The sequence below is a fragment of the Pongo abelii genome, chromosome 2 (genome assembly GCF_028885655.2).
Source record: "Pongo abelii isolate AG06213 chromosome 2, NHGRI_mPonAbe1-v2.0_pri, whole genome shotgun sequence".
NCBI lineage: Eukaryota > Metazoa > Chordata > Mammalia > Primates > Hominidae > Pongo > Pongo abelii.
This window is the reverse complement of record NC_085928.1, coordinates 146407885-146428955: the sequence shown is the minus strand read 5'-3', so window position 1 is coordinate 146428955 and position 21071 is coordinate 146407885. Positions and strand designations below refer to the sequence as shown.

The window sequence follows — 21071 nt, the reverse complement described above, 5'->3', positions numbered from 1 at the left end:
GGCTCAAGAGGCCAGGCACAGTGGCTCAAGCCTGTAATTCCAACACTTTGGGAGTCTAAGGTGGGGGGATCACTTGAGCCCAGGAGTCTGACAGCAGCCTGGGCAAGATGGTGAGACCTTGTCTCTACAAAAATAAAAAATAAAATAAAATAATTAGCCAGGTGTGGTGGTGCATACCTGTAGTTCCAGCTACTCAGGAGGCTGAGTTGGGAGGACTGCTTGAACCCAGGAGTTCAAAGGCTACAGTGAGCCATGATCATGCTACTGCACTCCAGCCTAGGTAACAAAGAGAGACCCTGTCTCTATTAAAAAAAAAAAAAAAAAAAAAGCCTCAATAAATTTGAGATTGAAGTCATACAAAATATCTTTTCTGACCACAATGGAATGAACCCAGAAGTCAATAACAGAAAGGAAAACTGGAAAATTAACAAGTGTGTGGCAACTAACACTCTCTTAAACTAATAGGTCACCAAGAAATTTCACAAGATTAGACACTACTGTGAGACAAATGAAAATGAAAACACAACATACAAAAACCTGTGGGAGGCAGCAAAGGCAATGCTCAGAGGGAAATTTATAGCCCTAAAAGCTTGCATAAAAAAGAAGAAAGACCCCCCTCCCCCCTCCCTTCTTCGGTCTCCCTCTCCCTTCTTTTTTCGGTCTCCCTCTGTTGCCAAAGCTGGACTGTACTGCGGTGATCTCAGCTCACTGCAACCTCCCTGCCTCGGGCTCCTGTGATTCTCCTGCGATTCTCCTGCGATTCTCCTGCCTCAGCCGGCTGAGTGCCTGGGATTGCAGGCGCGCGCCGCCACGCCTGACTGGTTTTTGTGTTTTTGGTGGAGACGGGGTTTCGCCCTGTTGACCGGGCTGGTCTCCAGCTCCTGGCCTCGAGTGATCTGCCCGCCTCGGCCTCCCGAGGTGCTGGGATTGCAGACGGAGTCTCGCTCACTCAGTGGTCATTGTTGCTCAGGCTGGAGTGCAGTGGCGTGATCTGGGCTGGCTACAACCTCCACCTCCCAATCGCCTGCCTTGGCCTCCTAAAGTGCTAAGATTACAGCCTCTGCCCCACCGCCACCCCGTCTAGGAAGTGAGGAGCGTCTCTGCCTGGCCGCCCATCGTCTGGGATGTGAGGAGCCCCTCTGCCCGGCCGCCCCATCTGGGAAGTGAGGAGCGCCTCTGCCCAGCCGCCATCCCGTATAGGAAGTGAGGAGCGTCTCTGCCCGGCCGGCCCATCGTCTGGGATGTGAGAAGCGCCTCTGCCCGGCCGCCCCGTCTGGGAAGTGATGAGTGCCTCGGCCCGGTCGCTCCGTCTGGGAGGTGAGGAGCACCTCTGCCCGGCTGCCCCGTCTGGGAGATGAGGAGCGCCTCTGCCCGGCTGCCACCCCGTCTGGGAGGAAGTGAGGAGCGCCTCTGCCCGGCCGCCCCATCTGGGAAGTGAGAAGCGCCTCTACCTGGCCGCCGCGTCTGGAAAGTGAGGAGCGCCTCTGCCCGGCTGCCCCGTCTGGGAAGTGAGGAGCGCCTCTGCCTGGCCGCCCCATCTGGGAGATGAGGAGCGCCTCTGCCCGGCCACCCAACGTCTGGGAAGTGAGGAGCGCCTCTGCCCGGCCGCCCCATCTGGGAGGTGAGGAGTGCCTCTGCCCGGCCGCCACCCCGTCTGGGAGGAAGTGAGGAGCACCTCTGCCCGGCCGCCCCGTCTGGGAAATGAGGAGCACCTCTGCCCGGCCGCCCCGTCTGGGAGGTGAGGAGCGCCTCTGCCCGGCCGCCCCGTCTGGGAAGTGAGGAGCGCCTCTGCCTGGCCGCCACCCCGTCTGGGAGGTGAGGAGCGCCTCTGCCCGGCCGCCCCATCTGGGAAGTGAGGAGCGCCTCTGCCCGGCCGCCACCCCGTCTGGGAGGTGAGGAGCGCCTCTGCCCGGCCGCCACCCCGTCTGGGAAGCGAGGAGCACCTCTGCCTGGCCGCCCCGTCTGGGAGGTGAGGAGCGCCTCTGCCCGGCCGCCCATCGTCTGGGAGGTGAGGAGCGCCTCTGCCCGGCCGCCCCGTCTGGGAAGTGAAGAGCGCCTCTGCCCGGCCGCCCGGTCTGGGAAGTGAGGAGCGCCTCTACCTGGCCGCCACCCCGTCTGGGAGGAAGTGAGGAGCACCTCTGCCTCGCCACCCTGTCTGGGAAGTGAGGAGCGCCTCTGCCCGGCCGCCACCCCGTCTGGGAGGAAGTGAGGAGCACCTCTGCCCAGCCGCCCCGTCTGGGAGGAAGTGAGGAGCGCCTCTGCCCAGCCGCCCCGTCTGGGAGGTGAGGAACGCCTCTGCCCGGCTGCCCCCTCTGGGAGGTGAGGAACGGCCGCCACCCCGTCTGGGAAGCGAGGAGCGCCTCTGCCCAGCCGCCGCATCTGGGAAGTGAGAAGCGCCTCTACCTGGCCGCCCCGTCTGGGAAGTGAGGAGCGCCTCTGCCCGGCTGCCCCGTCTGGGAGGTGAGGAGCGCCTCTGCCTGGCCGCCCCATCTGGGAGATGAGGAGTGCCTCTGCCCGGCCGCCACCCCGTCGGGGAGGAAGTGAGGAGCACCTCTACCCGGCCGCCCTGTCTGGGAGGTGAGGAGCGCCTCTGCCTGGCTGCCACCCCGTCTGGGAGGAAGTGAGGAGCGCCTCTGCTCGGCCGCACCGTCTGGGAGGTGAGGAGCGCCTCTGCCCGGCCGCCCCCGTCTGGGAAGTGAGGAGCGCCTCTGCCCGGCCGCCCATCGTCTGGGAGGTGAGGAGCGCCTCTGCCCGGCCACCCCGTCTGGGAGGTGAGGAGGACCTCTGCCCGGCCGCCCCGTCTGGGATGTGAGGAGCGCCTCTGCCCGGCCGCCCCGTCTGGGAAGTGAGGAGCGCCTCTGCCCGGCCGCCCTGTCTGGGAGGTGAGGAGCGCCTCTGCCTGGCTGCCACCCCGTCTGGGTGGAAGTGAGGAGCGCCTCTGCCCGGCCGCCCCATCTGGGAGGTGAGGAGCGCCTCTGCCCGGCCGCCCCCTCTGGGAAGTGAGGAGCGCCTCTGCCCGGCCACCCCGTCTGGAAAGTGAGGAGTGCCTCTGCCCGGCCGCCCATCGTCTGGGAGGTGAGGAGCGCCTCTGCCCGGCCACCCCGTCTGGGAGGTGAGGAGGACCTCTGCCCGGCCGCCCCGTCTGGGATGTGAGGAGCGCCTCTGCCCGGCCGCCCCGTCTGGGAGGTGAGGAGCGCCTCTGCCTGGCTGCCACCCCGTCTGGGAGGAAGTGAGGAGCGCCTCTGCCCGGCCGTCCCGTCTGGGAGGAAGTGAGGAGCGCCTCTACCTGGCCACCCCGTCTGGAAAGTGAGGAGCGCCTCTGCCCGGCCGCCCCGTCTGGGAGGTGAGGAGCGCCTCTGCCTGGCTGCCACCCCGTCTGGGAGGAAGTGAGGAGCGCCTCTGCCCGGCCGTCCCGTCTGGGAGGAAGTGAGGAGCGCCTCTACCTGGCCGCCCCGTCTGGAAAGTGAGGAGCGCCTCTGCCCGGCCGCCCTGTCTGGGAAGTGAGGAGCGCCTCTGCCTGGCCGCCCCATCTGGGAGATGAGGAGCGCCTCTGCCCGGCCGCCCAACGTCTGGGAAGTGAGGAGCGCCTCTGCCCGGCCGCCCAACGTCTGGGAAGTGAGGAGCGCCTCTGCCCGGCCGCCCCGTCTGGGAGGTGAGGAGCACCTCTGCCCGGCCGCCCCGTCTGGGAGGTGAAGAGCGCCTCTGCCCAGCCGCCACCCAGTCTGGGAGGAAATGAGGAGTGCCTCTGCCCGGCCGCCCCATCTGGGAAGTGAGGAGCGCCTCTGCCCGGCCGCCCTGTCTGGGAGGTGAGGAGCGCCTCTGCCCAGCCGCCCTGTCTGGGAGGTGTACCCAACAGCTCCGAAGAGAGCGACCATCGGGAGTGGGCCATGAGGACGATGGCAGTTTTGTTGAAAAGAAGGGGGGGAAGTGTGGGAAAAAGAAAGGAGAGATCAGATTGTTGCTGTCTGTGTAGAAAGAGGTGAGCATAGGAGACTCCATTTTGTTCTGACTAGGAGAAATTCTTCTGCCTTGGGATGCTGTTAATCTATAACCTTACCCCCAGCCCCGTGCTCTCTGAAACATGTGCTGTGTCAACTCAGGGTTAAATGGATTAAGGGCGGTGCAAGATGTGCTTTGTTAAACAGATGCTTGAAGGCAGCATGCTCTTTAAGAGTCATCACCACTCCCTAATCTCAAGTACCCAGGGACACAAACTCTGCAGAAGGCCGCAGGGACCTCTGCCTAGGAAAACCAGAGACCTTTGTTCATGTGTTTATCTCCTGACCTTCTCTCCACTATCATCCTATGACCCTGCCATATCCCCCTCTCCTAGAGACACCCAAGAATGATCAATAAATACTTAATAAAAAAAAAAAGAAGAAGAAGAAGAAAGATCTTGAATTACCAACTTAAATTTAATCTTAAGGAACTGGAAAAGAAAAACTAAACTCAAAGTGAAAAGAAGGAAATAATAAAAATTGGAGCAGAGATATACACAAAAGAGAACAGAAAAACAGAGGAAATCAACAAAACCAAAATGTGGTTATTTGAAAATATCAGCAAAATTGAAAACTCTTTAGCTAGACCAACGAGAGAGACACTCAAATAAATAAAATCAGAAATAACATTTCTACAGACCTTACAGATATTTTAAAAAGGATTATAAATAAATACTATGAACAACTGTATGCCAATAAATTAATAAACCTAGAAGAAAAAGATCAATTCCAAGAAACACACAAACTACCAAAGCTGACTCAGGAAAAAATAGAAAATCTGAACAGACATATAACAAGTAAAAGATTCAATCAGTAACAAAATATCTCGCATCAAAAATGTGCTCTGGACCAGATGGTTTCACTGGTGTATTTTACTAAACGTTTAAAGAGGAATTAACATTAATGCTTCTAAAACATCTCTAAAAAGAAAAAAAGGAGAGAATACTTATTAACTCATTCTATGAGGCCAACAATACCCAGAATACCAAAGCTATCACAAGACAACTGGCTAATATCACTTAGAAATATAGACGCAAAAATCCTCAACAAAATTCAGTTGATTTTCATTGCTTGCAGTAGTTATGTTCTATAAAGTTACCTTAAATACTGAATTAGCAAATACTGAACCACAGCTCCTAAGAGAAAAACAGGGTTAGGCTCCAATCATGTTTTTGTTAACCAATCACTACATAACCTTGTTTTATGTGTGTTTCTCTTTAAAGACACTTTAATATAAATTGTGATTAACACTGAATTCACAACATCACTATAACTCATGCCTAAACGAAGCTTATCTAACACACATTTTTTCCATAAGGCAAATTTACAGCTTTCTGGTGTTTATGAACTCTAGACAACACTTCATCACTATGCTTGGGGGCCATTTTAAACAGCAAAATCATCAACAAGCACAAAAATGCAAAAAATGTGGCACTAAATAGACTGCGCAAAGGACACTTGTTTATAGTATGAAAGCTGAAATAAGAAGGCGGAACATTGCCTCAACTGGGAATGTGCACATCAGATGACTCACATTTTTGCCACACTGCACATGTCCACAAAACACTGCTAGTATCAACTTTGGGCTTATAAATAAATTTTAGCCAATAAGTGAATTCACAAATACAGAATCTGTGAAAAATAAGGATCATTTGTACTAGGAAAACCAAATCCAGCAAGCATATTAAAAGGACTGTATATGAGTAAGTGGGATTTATGCAAGGGTGGTTCAACATATGAAAATCAATATAATACACCTCATATTAGTAAAACAAAGGGGAAAAAACAAATGACTATCTCAATTGATGTAGAAAAAGTATTGGACAAAATCCAAAAGCGTTTCATGATAACAATGCTCAGCAAACTAGGATTAGAAGGGAATTTCCTCAATATAATAAAGGGCATCTGCAAAAAACTGTGGAGCTGACATCACACTCAATGGTGAAAGACAAAGTTTTCCACCCTAAGAACAGGAACAAGACAAGAACAAGGATACTCTCTTCCACCACTTTTATTTAACATTGTATTGGAAGTGCTAGTCAAAGCAATTAGGGAGGGGAAAAAGTATCCACAGATGACATGATCTTATAAATAGAAAATCCTAAAGAATACACACACACCCACACACTTACACAGTGAGAATAAACAAATTCAGCAAAGTTGCAAGATCAATACACAAAATCAGTTGTATTTCTATACGTTAACAATGAACAATTCAAAGACAAAATTAAGAAAACAATCCATTTATAATAGCATTAAGAAGAATAAGATACATAGGAATAATTTTAACCAAGTATCAGACTCATATACTAAACACTGCAAAACGCCGCTGAAAGAAATTAAAGACTTAAATAAATGGAAAGATATTCTGTGTAAGATGGCAACAGTATCCAAAACAATCCACAGATTCAATGCAATTCTTACTAAAGTTCAACCATTTTGTTTTTTCCACAGAAATGAAAAGGCTGATTCTAATATTCACACAGAACTGCAAGGTGGACCCTAAGCAACTAAAACAATCTTGAAAAAGGAAAATCAAGAGGGAGGACTCTCCCTTTCTGATTTCAAAACTTACTACAAAGCCACAGTAATCAAAACAGTGTGGTATTGGAATAAGGACAGACATATACAGCAATGAAACAGAATTGAGAGTCCTAAAATAAACCCATGGATCTATGGTCAATTGATTTTCATCAATGGTGCCAAGATCACTCAATGGGAAGAAAGAATAGTTTCTTCAACAAAGGGTACTGGAACAAATGGATATCCATAAACAAAAGAATGAAACTGGACTCCAACTTCACGTCATACATAAAAATTAACTCAAAATGACCAAATGTCAGAGCTAAAACTATAAAACTCTTAGAAGAAAACATAGGAGTAAATATCTGTGACCTTGGATTTAGCAATGGATTCTTAGATACTGACACTAAAAGCATAAGCAACCAAAAAAACAAGATCCATTATATTTCATTAAAATTGAAAACATTTGTGTATAAGACACTATCAAGAAAGTGAAAAGACAATCTACAGAAGTAGAAGAGAATATTTGCAAATCATAATTCTGATAAGGGTCTAGTATCCAGAACATATAAACAACTCTTAGAACCCAACAACAAAAACAACTACTTCAAAAATGGGCAAAGGCCTTGAATAAACATTGTTCCAACTAAGGTATACAAATGGCCAACAGGCACATGAAAAGATCCTCAATATCATTAGTCATTAGAGAAATGTAAATCAAAACCACAATGACCCTACCTCACACCAACTACAATGGCTATAAGCAAAGAAAGAAAGAAAATAGGTGTTGGCAAGGATGTGGAGAAACTAGAACCCCCCTTACAATGCTGGTTGGAATGTAAAATGGTGCCACCATGTGAAAAACAGATGGTTTCTCAAAAAGCAAAGAATTACCATACGATCCAGCAATTCCACTTTTAGGTATACACTTAACTGAAAATAGATATTCAAAAAGTAACTGTACATGAATGTTTATCACAATGCTGTTCACAATAACCAAAACATGGAAACAACTCAAATGCCCATCTATGAACAGATGAATGGATAAACAAAATGTGATATATACATATAATAGTTATTCAGCCAGCCGGGCACAGTGGCTCACATCTGTAATCCCAGCACTTTGGGAGGCCAAGGCGGGCAGATGACTTGAGGTAAGGAGTTCGTGACCAGCCTGGCCAACATGGTGAAACCCCATCTCTACTAAAAATACACAAATTAGCCGGGCGTGGTGGCATGTGCCTGTAATCCCAGCTACTTGGGAGGCTGAGGCAGGAGAATCACTTGAACCCAAGAGGCAGAGGTTGCAGTGAGCCGAGATCGCATCACTGCACTCCAGCCTGAGTGACAGGGCGAGACTCTGTCTCAGAAGAAAAAAAAAAAGTTATTTAGACATAAAAGGGATGAATTACTGATATATGCTACAACATGGACAAACCTTGAAGATATTATACTAAATGAAAGAAGCCAGACACAAAAGGTCACATACTGTATGATTCCATTTATATAAATTATCCAGAATGGGTAAATTCATAGAGACAGAAAGCAGATTAGTAATTGCCAGGGACTGATTGAAAGTGACTGTTTTTGGGGTGATGGAAACATTTTGGAATCAGAAGTGATGGCTGCACAACATTTTTAATGTACTCAATACTACTGAACTACATACTTTAAAATGGTTAATTTTATGTTATATAAATTTTACCTCATAAAAAAATTTTTTAAGAGTCTTACATCAAATCCTCACAATCGTATCTCCTCACTGCCAACACTTTCCCTTCTCACTATGGTCACTCTTCTTCAGGCCTATTATGTTGTACCAGAGCTTTCGTGACCCCACTAAACTAGTTTCCTTATTAATTCAGTTTCTCCCTCAGTCAACCCATCATCCATATCAACCAGTCTAATCTTCCTATAAATAAAGCTGCAATCACATGACATCACTGCTCAAAAGCCAACCGTGGCTGTTTCACATAGCACATTCTCAATAAATGTTAAATTGAGTAAAATTGAATAATGATATGAGGCAAATACAAAAAAAAAGTTAAACCTGAAAATACAGACTAAGTTTCAAATGATATTTTTGAAAATTCAGAATTTGCACAGTTTTGTATGGTAAAAGAAATGCAAAAGATCAGTAAAACCTAGAATGATTCTCTGGAAGCTTATATTTAAAAACATTATGTCTAAGACTAATTACACATTGTCAAAAAAAAGAATGGCCCGGCACGGGGGCTCACAATGTAATCCCAGCATTTTGGGAGGCCGAGACAGGCAGATCACTTGAGGCCAACATGCGAAACCCTGTCACTACTAAAAATAAAAAAATTAGCCGGTCATGGTGGCGCACACCTGTAATACCAGCTACTCGGGTGGCTGTGGCATGAGAATCATGCATCTCATGTGGCATGAGAATCATTTGAACCCAGGAGGCGGAGGTTGCAGTGAGCCGAGATCATGCCGAGTTTTGGGGGACACAAACACTCAGATCATAGCACTTCCTGACCTCACAGTTCACCACAATCCTCTTAACCTTGACTAGTCCTTTTTGCATCAAATCCTTCTAACCCATTGGCTTAACTAACTCCAATTCTCTACTCTTTAGTAATAAAAGATCTACTATGAGAACTTTAATAGGAGATACAAGTTTAAATTTTAGTTCCGCTACTGGTTGTGTGATCTTGGTCAAATTATTTAATCTTTTTTATTTCTAACACAGGAACAGAAAACCAAATGCTTCCCCCTTGAGGGGGAAGGGTGGGCAAAGGAGAGTAGGAGAAAAGATAATGATTGGATACTGGGCTTAATACCTGGGTGATGAAATAGTATGTACAACAGGACGGGCGTGGTAGTCCACACTTGTAATCCCAGCACTTTGGGAGACCGAGGCGGATGGATTACATGAGGTTGGGAGTTCGAGACCAGCCTGGCCAACATGGTGAAACCCCATCTCTACTAAAAATACAAAAATTAGCCAGGCGTGGTGGCAGGCACCTGTAATCCCAGCTACTCGGGAGGCTGAGGCAGGAGAATCACTTGAACCTGGAAGGCAGAGATTGCAGTGAGCCGAGATCACACCACTGCACTCCAACCTGGGCAACAGAGTGAGACTCGGTCTCGGAAAAAAGAAAGAAAGAAAGAATATGAACAACAAACCCCCATGACATGTATTTACCTATGTAACAAACCTTCACATGTACCCCCAACCCTAAAAGTTTAAAAAAAAACCCTCCAGTCTCGTTGTTTGTACAATGGTGGTGTGTAAAAAAGTAAATTCATAAAATGCTTGTAAAAATTTTTTTAAAGTCTATGTGTAAAACACTTACAGTACATAGCAGGAACTCCATCAATGGTGGTTACTATTTTCCTACCTTCTAGTGCTTCTGGTGTTTAATTTTCAAAATTACTTAAACTTGGCTGGGCAAGGTGGCTCAGGCATGCAATCCCAGCACTCTGGGAGTCTGAGGCAGGCAGATAACTTGAGGCCAGGAGTTCGAGACCAGCCTGGCCAACATGGGGAAACCCCATCTCTACTAAAAATACAAAACATTCGCCAGGTGTGGTGGCATGCGCCTGTAGTCCCAGCTGCTTGGGAGGCTGAGGGACGAGAATCGTTTGAACCTGAGAGACAGAGGTGGCAGTGAGCTGAGATGGCACCAGTGCACTCCAGCCTGGGTGGCAGAGTGAGACTGTCTCAAGAAAAAAAAAATTACTTAAATCTTTATTCTTGCATTATATAGCTGGACCTGGCTGTAGTTGGAAGGAAACTGCTCAGATCTAAGCACTGAGGAAGTGTACCATTCTGAGGCAGTTTTTTATTGTTAGCTTTGCTTAAATTTAAAAAAAAAAAAAAGTGTAAAGATAATTTCTGATCTTTCCCTCACCACTAGCCACTGGTCTTTACTTCTCTCTTCCTATAGCACTGTTTCTTAACCAGAACAATGCATTATAAACTCCACAAGAATTTTTAAGAACCTGGTTAAGCACTGTGAACATTCCTTCTTCATATGACAGCTGTGCTCCCTGAGGCAAGTCTTTGTACCCATAACTATTCCTTATGTGACCTGGTTTGCAAATCCTTGATATACTGGATGCCAGTATTTGGAAGCATCCAAGTTTCTCAATACCATTGTTAAAGAATATCTATCAAAAGTGGATTAATTACATCATGTTTTATTTGGCCAACACACACATAAGGGAGCATACCTCCACCTAAGCACCTCTGAGACTCGAATCAATGTCACCATGGACTGTGTTGAGACTTTTAGTATCTACATTACCACAGCAGCTCTTACTAAGTTTTTTACTCATGTAAGCTGCTGCCAGGCTAGGTTCCCACCAATCTATATAATTCCTTTAAAAATTTTAATGTAGAGTTTCACAATACTGTCTGTTCCTATTCATCTTGTTTATTTCTATCTTGATTTTAGTTTCCAAATATATTTCTGAACCCAGTGTACTTATTAGTTAGTGATTCCAGTATTCCTTAGTTTAAGCATGTTGTTTTTCCTTCACCTGTATCACTGAGTAAGTGTTGAGAATGGGACCAAAGAAAGTTTTCCTGTTTCTTCTAATTCCTTAGTGAACTGCAATTCTGTTCCCATGTTTCTACTTCTTCAAAACCAATTTCTCACTCATGGCTTTCGCTCAATTCCTATGACACACCTAAGACTGCTTAGTTGTTTACCAGGATGTAAGACTTTTAGAGTTAGAAGGGACTTTCCAGGATCATTTAGTCTTGCCCAACTCTTTCTTTTACAAGGAACAGAAAATCAGAGAAGTTCAGTTATATTTTGCAGGCCACGTGGCTTGTAAGTGATATGTCTGGAAACAGAACTAAGAAATATTACATATAAATATATGGTATTCCTTCCATTACAGGTTTTTATTTAAATTTTTGTATGTTCATCTGTTCATTTCATCTACATGAAATAAATTATTTTTTATTGTTTTATTTAAAACATTGTACAATTTTTGTTTTCAAAGATACTCTGGCTGCCACACAAAAAGCACATAATACTCTGTTTCTTCTACTTTATAAGCCCATTCAGGGAGGAAGTAGATGAATAGCCTGTCTCTACTCTGACAAACTGCCTGGCAAAATAAATAAAAATTTGGGGTTGCTGCAGGGATTGAGCAAAGAAACATTTTGGTTACAAATTTCAAATCCTGACTCCCAGTCTGCAAATGCATTAACTATCAACTTCCTAAGACTCAGTAGAAAGAATAATTTTACCACTGTATTGATGATATATATTGAATCACTGTATCAAGGATACAATGGATTCTTTTTTTTTTTGAGATGGAGTCTTGCTCTGTCGCCCAGGCTGGAGTGCAGTGGCACAATCTTGGCTCACTGCAGCCTCCACCTCTCGGTTCAAGCGATTCTCCTGCCTCAGCTTCCCAAGTAGCTGGGATTACAGGCACCTGCCACCACGCCCAGCTAATTTTTGCATTTTTAGTAGAGACAGTGTTTCACCATGTTGACCAGGCTGGTCTCAAACTCCTGACCTCAAGTGATCCACCCACTTTGGCCTCCCAAAGTGCAGAGATTACAGGCTTGAGTTGCCACGCCTAGCCACAATGGATTCTTTTTATGTCATTTCTGGTTGATTTATGGTCAGCATCACTGATGACTAAACCTAGATATGAAATCCACTGTATTATTAATCACAATCATCATATATCTCTCCACCAGAATGTAAGATTTGCTAGAGTCAGTATTAGTTTTTCACCCTATGATTTCCGCCTGGCTTGGAGTAGGCTCTCAATAAGAATGTGTTGATAAACAAATGAATGAGCAAATAAGTAAGTTCTTCAAAGGTAAAACTTACACAAAAAATGAAAATGCAAAGATCTGAAATTTTAGTAACTCCCCAAAAAGTAAACGGAAGAGACATATTCCAGAGGGAGTCACTAAAGCTAACAAATGAGTCTTCACATTACAATTACAACATTCCTTTTCAACAAAGTGCTTATTCCTTTTCTCTTTTGCCCTTTTCTCTGGAATCTCTTGTCAGGTTACTCTTTGTTTCCTTAGGCTTGTTGTGCATAAGAGACTTCTATAATAATTCCTCTGTTCATTTTTCTAGAAACACCAAGCAAATGTTCAAGGAGATCAAATCAAGTTCACTATAAGATCATAAGGAGGCCACCAGCAGAACCAGCAGAATTAGGCTCTTATAAATTACTATTAGTATTACTTCATGACCCAAACTCAATAACAGTCAAGAATTAACTATTTTCCTCTTGGTTGTACAGCTGTTCTCATAACTCCTATCAAAATATCAAATCTCACATTCATCAAAACATCAATTTCTAGCAATACTACATTGATTAAATAAAAATATTCTCCTTACTAGTGTTTTTATTAAAGATTACCTTTATACTGTTCCGCTAAAAAAAGTAAGAAGTAGTTAAAAAAAAAAAAAATGTTAATTCCAAAGTTGAGGATGAAGAAATTTGTTCACCTAATCCTTTTTTTCTAATGTTTTTAATGTTTACAATTTATTTAATTAACTTCAAATGTCTGTGCTAAGTTGAAAATTACTGAATTAGAATTGCATCAAACTCAAACCATTTATATCCTTTCTCTACTTGTTAAACATTCATGCTAAAACATTTTAAAATTATTTTACTTACCAAGTCGAAACTACAATTTTTGGATATTATCACCAATCATTTGGTTTATATTACATAAACATAATGTAGTAGCTTACATAAACCCACCAAATAAGAGTTTTCCTTTAAATTTACAAAAGCAGAAAAATCTAATTCACAACTTCAAGAAAACAATGGATTTAATAAACAGATTAACTTACTGAAAAAATCTTTAAAGACGTTTAACCAATCCATTTTGAGTAAAAATTCCGTGTTCTGTCAGTTTGTTAACACAGCTCAGGATAATTATCAGTGAGCTTCCTGGTCTGTTCTGCAACACTGAAACTTCCCACACCCAATCCATGTGACCTGGCCCACACCCAGGCAATAGAAAATTTTTCTGAGGCTTCTCTTTCCAAAACTTTTTTTCCTCTAAATTATAACACAGCCTGTATAACAAGTAAATAATCATGGCCAAAAATATGACCTTATTATTCAGACTTATTTTGGAAGATGCTTTAAAGCATATATTTTTTTATAGTTAAAATATATTCATGCATTAATCCTTTTGTTTTCTCCTTTTCCTTCTCAACTTTCAAACAATGTCTCCACCAGCACAACCATTGTGAAACAAATCCATTAATTACACTGGATATTTAAGTTACCAAAAAGGGATACAGAAATTATGAGAAAAGAGAAAAGTTTATCTAATGTAAAAGCTGGACTTATATCTCTTTACAGGCTAACTACAGATCACTAACTCAAAACAATGTTTCCAAGCACCCTGGAATATAGGTAGCTATAACTGTAATATAGTAATAAAGTTAACAGAGATTTCCTAAGACTTAAATAGAGATAAAATCTTGATAAAACTGTCTCAATAACATCAGAATACTGTAGTACGGAAGGTATCCTGGAGTATTAACAAATAAAAATTATATCTAAGTGGGATTTTAGATTTATATACAGTAATATCTAATACTGGAATATTTCCCCCCTTTGCTCTATGATATTAGTTTTTTCACTATATTTTGTTAATTACTGTCACATTCACTCTAATCCCAAGATACCAGTGTCCTTTTAAAATGGAACAAAAAAGTCTAACTGGGTATGTCTTAGTACCCTGTGCACTTATCACTATGAGGCATACTTTCTTGATAGAAATTACCTTAATTTCTCCCAATATCTCTAATCATCATGCTTTAAATAAATGTCCAGTATTTACAAAACCAGTATTCCTGATTCTAACCCTGGTCTCTTCTGCTACTGAAGCAAAATCTCTTTCTGATTTGTCTTCCGTTGATAAACTAAAAATCATGGTCTTAATCGCAAAACCTGAAAGTATTAAAAAAAGTTACCTCAGCAGTTAAACATCACATTATATCTACTTAATTACCTTTAGAACACTGGAAATATTTTTATCTCAGAAACTGATAATCCATTACTTTATATCTTACTCCAAATTGTACTATATTTTAGTTTTTGCAGTTTTACAATGGTTAAAAACATTAAATATTTGTATTTTATTGATAATTGGAAGAACATTCTAGAATAACAATAATGTTGAATAAGAATAAAAACTAAGCTGGGCATGGTAGTGAACATCTGTAGTCCCAGCTACTCAGGAAGCTGAGGTGGGAGGGTTGCTTGAGCCTAGGAGTTCAAGTTTGGCCTGGACAACAGAGCAAGACTCCATCTCTATAAAACCATAAAAAAAATAAATAAAAACTAATGTAAAGTAGTGAGTCAACAGTATTTCATATTTGTCAGTCATGCTATATTGCTCCCAAACTGTCTGCACAAGGAGAAATTGTACTTTTCTTCTACATACAGACAAAGAACAATTACGCAAATAGCATGTTTGCCTGAACACCAAAAATGAAATTCTGTCCCTCCCAATTCCTTCCTGTCAGCTAAGGAGAGTTTAATTTTTTTTTTTTTTTTTTTTTTTTTTTTAAAGAAGAGGCCATTCCTTGCCCATGCATATTTCCTTCCTATCAGCTTAGCCAAGTCCAGTGTGAAGTGGGCTCCACTGTCTCAGGCCCTAATGGCGGGCCAGTAAAAATAAAAAACAAAAACTTTGGAGAAATAAAGGGAAAAAGAGAAACAAAATAGAAAAGAGCTCTGTAGGTGCTAATGTACAGTAATGATCCACAGTTCTCTTATCAAATAGAAAAATAAAATGGAGGGTTTTAAGTGAAGTTCAAAACATAAGGTCATTAGATGTTAAAATTCATTATGTGCCATGTACATAAGTTGCCTTGGTGCCAAAGAGGCAATTCTGCCTGTAAGTCTAAACTCCAACAGTCATTCATGGTTCAAAGAGCCCCTGCTAGAAGGTGACAGTTCTACTCATTGGCACCACTCTGCCTTGACTTGGAGCGTGGGCCTAGATTTACAGAAACTGCATGTTAACGCTTATGACCTTCATTGGTCTTCTGGGTTGACCACCTGCTATGAGTCAAACTTACCTAGCCCTTGCCTTTTCAAGTCAATTATGCACACTGCTGCCAGAATTATGTACAAAGAACTAAGTTGCAGGTTTCATTTAAAACAAAGTTGATTTTCTTTTAATAAAAAAAATCTTACCTAAGGTATCCTTTAGGTTTTTTACAATAGACGCTTTCCGAGCACTGTTTTTCCTTTCCACATAGTTAGAAGGCACAAAACCTGTTTTATTCATGGAATTTCGAACTCGCCACCAGGACTTAGAATCATCCAGAAGCCATAATCTCTCATTCTTCTTGATGTCCAACTCTTGTTCTTGTTGGGCTACATAATCAAATTTGGCTACTACCACCACTTCTTCTGCCATCTTTCAGCAGCTTCAGCACTGTAAACACATGGAAAATATTTTTATGTAAGGTTGAGGTAGTATTAGTTCACATGCTTTTCAAAAGAGACACACCTAAAAATCTAAAGACATAAAGATGAAAAGTAAAAAATATGGAAAAAAATACATGAGGCAAATAGTAATTTAAAGAGACTGTGTGGCCGTGCGCGGTGGCTCATGCCTGTAATCCCAGCACTTTGGGAGGCCAAGGCAGGCAGATCACTTGAGGTTGAGTTCGAGACCAGCTTGGCCAACATGGTGAAACCCCATCTGTACTAAAATACAAAAATTAGCTGGGCGTGATGGTGCACACCCGTAGTCCCAGCTACTCAGGAGGCTGAGGCATGGGAATCGCTTGAACCTGGGAGGCGAAGGTTGCAGCGAGCCGATATCGCACCACTGCACTCCAGCCTGGCAACAGAGGGAGAATCTGTCTCAATCAATCAACCAATCAATAAAGAGACTGGTGTTGCTCTATTAGTATCAAACAAAACTTAGAGGGCAAAAACCATTACTAGCAATAAAGTTCACTACCCAATGAAAAATGTTCTATTCAATTATAGTATCTAAACTTTTATGTACCTAATAACAAGATAGTTCCAAAATATGTTGAGAGAACCACAAGGAGAACTTGACAAACCCATTACCACAGAGGACAATTTTTAACATATTATCAGAGTAATAAAACAAAGAAATAAAAACGGCCGGGCCTGGTGGCTCACACCTGTAATCCCAGCACTTTGGGAGGCCGAGGCTGGTGGATCACCTCAGGTCAGGAATTCAAGACCAGCCTGGCCAACATGGTGAAACCCCATCTCTACTAAAAATAGAAAAATTAGCCAGGTATGGCGGTGCGCACTTGGAATCCCAGCTACTCAGGAGGCTGAGGCAAGAGAATCCCTTGAACCCGGGAGGCGGAGTTAGCCAAGATTGTCCCACTGCACTCCAGGCCTGGGTGACAGAGCCAGACTTGGTCTCAAAAAAATAAATAAATAAATAAATACATTATTAAGGCTAGAGAAGAACTGATATCACAACCAGTAAGTCTGATTTAATAGACATATACAGAATATTGCTTCCAAATAGAATACAAATGAAACACATACAAAAATCAATCAAAAGCCAGGCCATAAAGAATGTCTCAATGTTCACGTAACTGATATCCTACAACCATATTCTCCAACGACAGTAACAAAAAGATAACTTTTGAAATACCACATTATGTTTGGAAACTTCTAAAAACTAATGAATCTAAGAAGAAATCATACTGAATTTTGAAAATACTTAGAAGTAAATAATTTTAAAAACTATACATCAAACTCTGTGGGATGCAGCAAGAGGAGTGTACATAGACAGATTTTTAGTTTTAAACAGTAACATTAAAAAATAAAAAGAGCGGCTGGGCGCGGTGGCTCATGCCTGTAATCCCAGCACTTTAGGAGGCCGAGTCGGGTGAATCACAAGTTCAGGAGATCGAGACCATCCTGGCTAACATGGTGAAACCCTGTCTCTACTAAAAATACAAAAAAATTAGCCAGGCGTGGTGGTGGGTGCCTGTAGTCCCAGCTACTTGGGAGGCCGAGGCAGGAGAATGGCTTGAACCCAGGAGGCGGGGCTTGCAGTGAGCCGAGATCACGCCACTGCACTCCAGCCTGGGCCGCAGAGCGAGACTCTGTATCAAAAAAAAATAATAATAATAAAATTTAAAATAAAATTTAAAAAAGAGCTAAAAATAAATTAATGAACTGAGTATCTATCTTAACAGTTAGAAAAGTTAAAGAAACATTGGAAAAACAAATCCAACTAGAAAATGAGCAAAAAAACATGAAGAGGCATTCATTGAAGATTTACAGATGGCAAATAAGCAGATGAAAAGGTATTCATCATCATTAGCTATTAAGGAAATGCAAATTAAAACCACATTGAGATGTCACTACACACACTTGTCAGAATGGCTAAGAGTGGTAATACCAAATACTGACAAGGGTAAGTTGAAATTGGATCACGCGTACACTGCTGATGCGAATGTAAAATGGTACAGATACTCTGCAAAACTGTCTGACAGTTTCTCATAAAACTAAACATGTAACTACCATATAAGCTAGCAACTGCACCCCTGGGTATTTATCCCAGAGAAATGAAGACTTATGCTCACATTTTACATGAATGTTAACAGCAACTTTATTTCTAACAGTCAAAAACCGGAAACCAACCAGATGTCCTTCAACAGGCAAATAATTAAACAAACTGGTACGTTCATACCAAAAACAACAATTGATACACAAAACCTGGATGAATCTCCAGGGAATTATAATTGCTCAGTGAAAAAAGCCAATCTCAAAGGTTAACTATATGACTCCATTTATATAACACTCTCAAATGACAAAATATGGAAATTAGAAACAGATTAGTAGTTGCCAGGGTTAACGGGGCAGCAGGAATAGGAGGCAAGTAAGTATGACTATAAAAGGACAATATGAAGAAATCTTGTAATATTCTTGTGATATTGTACTATACTTCTGCCAGATGTATTGCCACTGGAGGAAAGCATACACTGGATCTCACAGTAAGTTCTAAAGTTTCTCAGAATTGCATGTGGATCTATAATGATCTCAAAATAAAAAGTTTAATTCAAGTAAAAACTGAAAGAGAAAACACAAATAGTCAAAAAATATTCAAAAGATCCTGAATATCTTTATAATTAAAGAAATGAAAACTAAACTGAAAGACCATACTTTACCTATCAGGGTGACAAAAGTATCACCAATATTATCTAGTGCTCCCCAGAATGTATAAAAATAGCATTCCACTACATTACTGGTATAATAACTAAAAATTTATATAATGCTTTTAAGTTTTATAATTATGGCACTTTTCAACATTTATAGAAGAGAATAGTATAATGAATCCTATACCTATCACCCAACTTTATCGATATTATGCCTTGTGGTTCAGCTATCCCCCTAATTTTTGGTGGGGGAACTGGAAACCCATGATTTCACTAAGTACTAACAGATTAAAAACCCATACCCCTCGAAAATGAACAAATCAAGGGCTCTTGACCTTTTTCCCTTTTTAACCCATATATGCCGGAGGTTGCAATTTTTTGTGTGTGTGAAAAATCAGACCTTGGTGATGACCTTGAGCATGATATAAATAATTCTCACAAGCTTAGCGTTCCAATAATGGAACACTAGGCACAAATGGGTTAAGCCATGCACCTCCCCTCCTCCTGCCTTACGGCAGTGTGGTGAAACATAGAACCTCTCTCTACGCACAATGTTTCTGATGCATAAAAATATATAAGATTGCAAATAAGTCAATTATACTAAAATTAAATTATCAGTATATTTTCAAAAGCTCATTTTGAAAAGGTGTTTCTTCATTAAGAACTCCTGCAACACTTATTTCATCTAATGCTAATATTCAATTTTTGCTAAGTATATTTTTTTAAACATTCTTACAGTTGGTGTGAACTGGGATCCAAACTAAGTCGATATATTGCACTTAAGCTAACATGTTTTAAGTCTCTGACACCGTTCTCTTTCCCCACTCTATGTCATTTATTTAAGAAGCTGGCTTCACTTGTCCTGTAGCATTTCCCACACTGTGAATTTGGCTAGTGTGTATTTTCATGGTGTTCCTCTATCCCCACTATCTCCTATAAACTGGTAATTATTTCTAGAGGCTTTACTTTTTCTAGGTTGTTTTGTCATTGTTGCAAGAATAATTCGTTAAGTATTCTTGTGTACTTGTTATTGCCATTTATTAGGAGGCACATTATGTCTGCCTGAACCATTTTCTGTGATGTTAAGACTGAATGGTAGATTTGTACCACTGAACTGATTTATCCATTATTATAAAGCTCCCCCATCAAACCTCTACCCAATGGTTTTACCTGCCACTGATGATCACTGCCTAGATCAACTATTTCAAAAATGATGATGTGCTAGTTCTACCTGCTTTCAGAAACTGCGATTATTCTCAAAGGAAAATTTTGCCTAATGGTTCTATTACCCTAAAACATAAAACCTTACAGAAAAGGTAGAATATATACTTCTGTGTGGTTATGACACCAACTGGATGTAGAGTTAGGCTCACTTGTTTTCATTTTTTGAAGATCACTTTATTTTCCCTTTTTAAAATGTAATTGTTTCATAATTATGTAAAACATTTGGATGGTTCTAAAAGTTAAACTATCAAGCAAGGTAGATGTTTAAATATCAAACATGTTTAAACATTATGTTTAATATTATTTATATGAATGTTTAAACATTAAATATGCTTAAATATCAAACATATTTAAAACATTTAGAGAGGTCTTCTTCCATACCTTCTCTTTTCTCTCCCCTCTCCCATTCACCCCACTGGACAGCCATTTATTTATTTATTTATTTATTTATTTTATTTTTCTTTTTGAGACGGAGTCTCGCACTGCACTGTCACCCAGGCTGGAGTGCAGTGGCGCGATCTTGGCTCACTGCAAGCTCCGCCTCCCAGGTTCATGGCATTCTCCTGCCTCAGCCTCCCGAGTAGCTGGGACTACAGGCGCCCGCCACCATGCCCAGTTAATTTTTTTGTATTTTTAGTAGAGATGGGGTTTCACTGTGTTAGCCAGGATGGTCTCGATCTCCTGACCTCATGATCCGCCTGCCTCGGCCTCCCAAAGTGCTGGGATTACAGGCGTGAGCCACCGTGCCCGGCCTGGACAGCCATTTATTTGTTTGGGTTTATGTTTCTATTTTTTTAAAATAATTTAAGGAAAGTATTCAAGAAAAATATATAAGAAAATTGAAAATTCTAATTTTTATCTACCCCCACAACAAAACATACACACACACATGCACGCAGGCACGCACACACACACATACACACAGGCATAGACTATATTGTCTGAATCTTTTCATTTTCAGTTTAACAATCTATCCTTAAGATCACTCCACAGCAGCATATGAGACTTCCTTTACTAATATATCTACTACTTCTAACAATTGCAGAGTGCTTCATCATTATGTAAGTAGCACTTTCTTCAACTAGACCTTACTGATGGTCAATAGGTTGTTTCTAATTTTCTGGGATTAAATAGTGCTGCAATGAACAACCTCATATACATGTCA

The 21071-nt window shown here is 42.0% G+C and overlaps 1 protein-coding gene across 6 annotated transcripts in view; it reads right to left on the bottom strand.

The window, feature by feature from the left end:
• NCK1 (NCK adaptor protein 1) overlaps nucleotides 1-21071 on the bottom strand; it is a 101791-nt gene that overhangs the window by 9617 nt on the left and 71103 nt on the right. For 5 of the 6 annotated variants that reach the window (XM_009239343.4, XM_009239344.3, XM_009239345.3 and 2 more), the window contains exon 2: nucleotides 15711-15954. In XM_009239343.4, coding sequence (XP_009237618.1) covers nucleotides 15711-15936 — 226 coding nt within the window. In that variant the 5' untranslated portion in view covers nucleotides 15937-15954. 6 annotated transcript variants of the gene reach the window in all.